This window comes from Morone saxatilis, unplaced genomic scaffold (genome assembly GCF_004916995.1).
Source record: "Morone saxatilis isolate NCDOM2014 unplaced genomic scaffold, NCSU_SB_2.0 Contig21, whole genome shotgun sequence".
Lineage (NCBI taxonomy): Eukaryota > Metazoa > Chordata > Actinopteri > Moronidae > Morone > Morone saxatilis.
In genome coordinates this window covers 20,392,695-20,397,067 of record NW_023339774.1, presented here as the reverse complement: position 1 = coordinate 20,397,067, position 4,373 = coordinate 20,392,695, and the positions used below count along the sequence as shown (strand labels likewise).

At 44.5% G+C, this 4,373-nt stretch overlaps 1 protein-coding gene across 1 annotated transcript in view; it reads right to left on the bottom strand.

Moving 5' to 3' along the window:
• Nucleotides 1-4,373, bottom strand: part of sec31a (SEC31 homolog A, COPII coat complex component) — a gene marked incomplete at its 5' end in the record, with an annotated part of 14,626 nt that overhangs the window by 7,527 nt on the left and 2,726 nt on the right. The window contains 7 exon segments of the mRNA XM_035668279.1: nt 341-516; nt 801-974; nt 1,436-1,581; nt 1,677-1,803; nt 1,888-2,066; nt 2,198-2,357; nt 3,501-3,845. Of these exon segments, the coding sequence (XP_035524172.1) occupies nt 341-516; nt 801-974; nt 1,436-1,581; nt 1,677-1,803; nt 1,888-2,066; nt 2,198-2,357; nt 3,501-3,845 (1,307 nt within the window).

The following is a 4,373-nucleotide window of genomic DNA, read 5'->3' as shown; positions in this document are numbered from 1 at the left end:
AACATTTCCTACCTCCTTTCACTTAGCGACACCTCCAGGCTTCAGGGCCGGCACGCCATTACGCAGTGAACTATGAACATCAGTATGTTTATTGTAACCCACTGTAACAACAATGTACGATCTTCATTTGATCCGTCCACAATTGACACTCTCTATCAACGGACTATGGCGTAAGACCTGCCTCAAGCCTTGTACCAGATGCTATTCCCAGTAAACCATCATATTCAGTCTTTTTAAAACACGCAAAGCCGACGCGTGCCTGACTCGCACCTGTGAGTCAAGCACGGCAGCTACAAACCAAGCCAGCAAAGTATCATACCAAATCCAGTATATTTCACACGCAGGGGGCTGAGGCACCATGGCGGGCTGGATCGGGGTGAACGGATGACGGGGCAGAGCCTGGGTCGGGGTGGGAAGCTTAGCCTGAGGTCTCTGGGTTTGTACCGGAGCTGCAGGAGCCACCGGCTGTTGACCCAGAGCCCGACTGAGACGGTCACGAAGCTGCTGTACGGCAACCTGTAAGATCCAAATGAGAAGAATTGTGTTAGTGTCTGTGTCTCATTATCATTTCAAAGATATAATATGTAACATTTTCACATTAAAATAGATCTTTGATAATAAATACTATGAAATGTGTGTTTTGTTTCCTTTGACGAGATGAGACGTAAGAGACCAGGTTAGGTAGGCGTAATCTGACTCGTTCCAAACTCCATGAATACTATAAACTCAGAAACACATTGTATGTCTGTGTATGCATATATAGATTTTCAAATGGTCTGCAGTCCTGGTGTGTTACATACCTGGTTGGTGTTGTCAGGCAGGTAGGTGATTGCAGTGGACAGACTGCCCTGGGAGGCCAGCAGGTAGGCATACTGGCTCATCTTCTCAGCCAGCAGGATGCCGATAGCAGCGGGACCGGAGCGCTGGGTCTGCTCTACTGCACGCCGCAGCACCACCACCTTCTCCACCAGGTCCTGAGTCATAGAAACACAGCACATCAGCAGGACCAAAATAAAAGATCCAAGCTGCATTGGCAGACTTTTTGGGGGCAAAACGACAAGCTGAAAATACAAATTTGACCACTTCTTTTCCTGCTTTTTCATCCATACAAGATCTGCTCTCCTTCACTTTGTATGGTGGTTATAGCAAACGTTTGTCGTTTTAAACACCCGGCAAAAATGGAGCAACATTAGTATTCATTTTGAGACATGTTTATAGCCACCCAACAAACTTAACATCATGTGGAGTTAGTAACAGAGCCGAATCAATGTATGTGTTAAATAGGAGAGCAACTGCTGCTTACAGAACATCGGCAAAAGAGTTGATAGAGAACAAAAATTGAGCTAAAAGAGGGTTGATTCAATTCATTAGCTGGACAGAGAATTAGTTGGTTGCAGGTTTAACATACAGAACTGGAGTCATTATCTCAACACACCTGGAGAGAGAGTGGACAGTGTCCATCCTGCGCTCTGCTCCAGCAGGACACAAGTTTCTCAACGTTTCCAGCACAGATGTAACACAGACAGGCCTGTGCTTGCAGCTGGGCTTCCTCAGCTGCCTCCAGTCTGCCCCCGAGAAGGTCTAAAAAAAGTTCAGTTAGAGTAAAGTTTAATAGAAGGAGGGACGGTAGAGCAGACACTGACGAAACTCAAACATGCAGGCATGTTTAAACTAACCACAGAGGGAGGAGAACTCTTCAGGCTGAGCGTAGGTCATGACAGCAGCCAGAGCCTCCTTCCAGTTCTGCAGGTCGCACGTCTTCAGGATGTCATGCCAGTCTTTCATCACCACGGCACAGATCAGCTGCAGGAGAAAAACAGAGGTTATCATCAATAATAAACTTTTCATTCATTAACATATCAGTAAAAATGTTCTTCTTGTCATTACCTTGGTTATCTTGCTGTGTGTTTTGGTAAAATACTTCTTCTGGGTTTTCTCTAAGAGTTCGGCCCCTCCGGCGATGGCCAGGATGATGCTGTCTGCCATCCGGTTGTCGTGGAGACAGAGCTCCACGGCTCCCTCAAAGTCTCCGGTCAGCAGGGCCTGTGTGATCAGCCCGTCCACATCTGACAGGAAAGTGTAAACATTTTCACAGGAATCAAACACTGCAACCACGGTCGGTTCTTTTTCTGTGGCTGACGGTGGTATTCGGTGAAATCTGTAGTTTTATGTCATGAAACGTTTAAAGACTCGTTACCCTGACTGATGCTGAGGTTGACTCCCTCTGTATGAGCCAGGGTTGGAGTTGGAGCTGGAGCTGAAGCTGGAACCTCAGTGGGGTCCTCAACTGGAGGGGAGATCTCAGCAGGGCTGGGCTCCTCCTCCTCCTCCTCATCCTCCACCGGTGCCGTCGTCTCCTGAAACACGAGAGGAAACATCTCGTCATGTCTCAAGTTTACTCACTATGAAGCTCTGTAAAGCTGAGGGGAGCCGTGGATTCAGGTGATAATTCTCTGTTCATTGTCACATTGTTTTCACATTGTCATAAAAATATAAAATATTAAATTACAGCTGCTTTAAAGACCCTGAACTACCCATACAGGTGTCTGATTAGACCTCTTCTCAGGTTGAAGGTGGAAATTATGTGAGATCACCACTTTGTGCATGAGAGTCAGGGAGACGTCACTAAAGCACACTGGGTTTGTACCCAGACGAGCTTGTTTAAGTGCCGCAAGGTAGGAAGACAAGTGTGTCTCACGCAGTTCTCTAAACCCAGACTTGATCCACTTGTATCTTAATATCCCTTTGAAGCAGAATTATGTATCCCACAATTCACAAAAGTTGAAATTCTGACATGTTGGATTCAGTGTGAATATTATTATTCATGTCCAAACGTGGCAGAGCCTCCAACGGAGTGACAACAATAATACTGCATATCTGACATTGTAAAAATTAAGATTAAATATTATAATCTTCCAATCAGTGATTTTGTAATAAACCTTTCCTAAAAAAAAAACATTGCAGACATTCAGAAAAAGATGTCTCTTTTATGTACAGTTGACCTACATGATTAATTACTTAAATAACTGTATTGATCCTCTCAGCTCCTGCTTTTACTGTAATCTGATTAAAACTCTAATGTTGTACAGTTAATGCAGAAATCTAATCAAAACAAGACCTCTGAGCTCAAATGAACCACGTATTTTTATATATTTTTATATATTTTTGGGGCTTTTCTTGCCTTTAAACGATAGTGACAGTTCTAGAGTGACAGGAAAGGGGAGTGTCCCATTAACCACGGATGTTCTCGTTAATCAGAACGTGTCTCAGCAAGTCCTGATGAACCTCAGTCTTAATGGGCACTGTGGCAGTTACCGAAAATACTCATCTACTCACAAATACCTCAAGTGTGAGTACTGGGACGGATCCAGTCTGTACAAGCCCACACAGGCCGTCCTTAGAAAAGGTCTTATCAACCAAAGATAATCAAATCTTTCTTCTGTTGTGGATGAAACGAGTTCATTTTGAATGTAACTGCATGTGCAGTGATGAAAGTGTACCTCCTCCAAGGGGATCTCTTCTTCTTCCTCCTGCTCCTCTTCCTGCTTCTCCTCCTCTTCCTCCTTTGCTTCCTCCTCCGCTTCATCTTCTGCTTCCTCCTTTGCCTCCTCCTCTGGGAGAACCTGGTCCAGATTTTCTTCTGGTTCGCCGGTAAGAGCGTCCTCTGGATCTGCTGCTGCCGGCTCTTCGGTCTCTGGGGCAGGAGTGGAGTCTAGTTCCATTGTGGCTTCTGGCTGGAGGTTTGCTGCGGCAATCATGTCGAACGCTGCCTCGGGAGTGTCAATGGGAGGCATGAAGCTGAGTTCCGGTAAAGGTGGCAGGCTGACCGGAGCGGGCACCTCCACCTGAACGTTGAGGGAAGATATGGGTTCAAATCAGGGACTATCACTGAACACTGAACAGCAGAATAAAGGAGATATGGGAGGCTGAAATGAACAAATAGATACCATTAAATAAATGGGAAAAAGTGTGAAGGGAGGCGTATTTGGTGACTAATACCTCGAGGGTGTTCAAATATAATAATAAGATACTTGCAGACACCAAAAATAACAGATAAATGGAGCCTGATTAGCTCAGACAAGTGCTGGAGAAGATGTGAACTGCAGATTAGCAACCATAAATTTCCTATTTTCTATTCATGCCCAAAGTTACATCATTTTTGGAAGGATGTGTTCGATTTGTGATGCAGAAATTAAAGTAAAACTCAAGTTAAATAGAAAAAATGTGCACTAACAGGTTGGAATTAGACTCAAACTAAACTCTAAACTAAGAGTTGGATCAGCTGGCTATGGTGGGTCAAGGTTTCATTTTATGGATAAAGACCGCTCAGGATCAGCACTTTTGTTCATTTTGAGATGGCAAATAAAGACAAT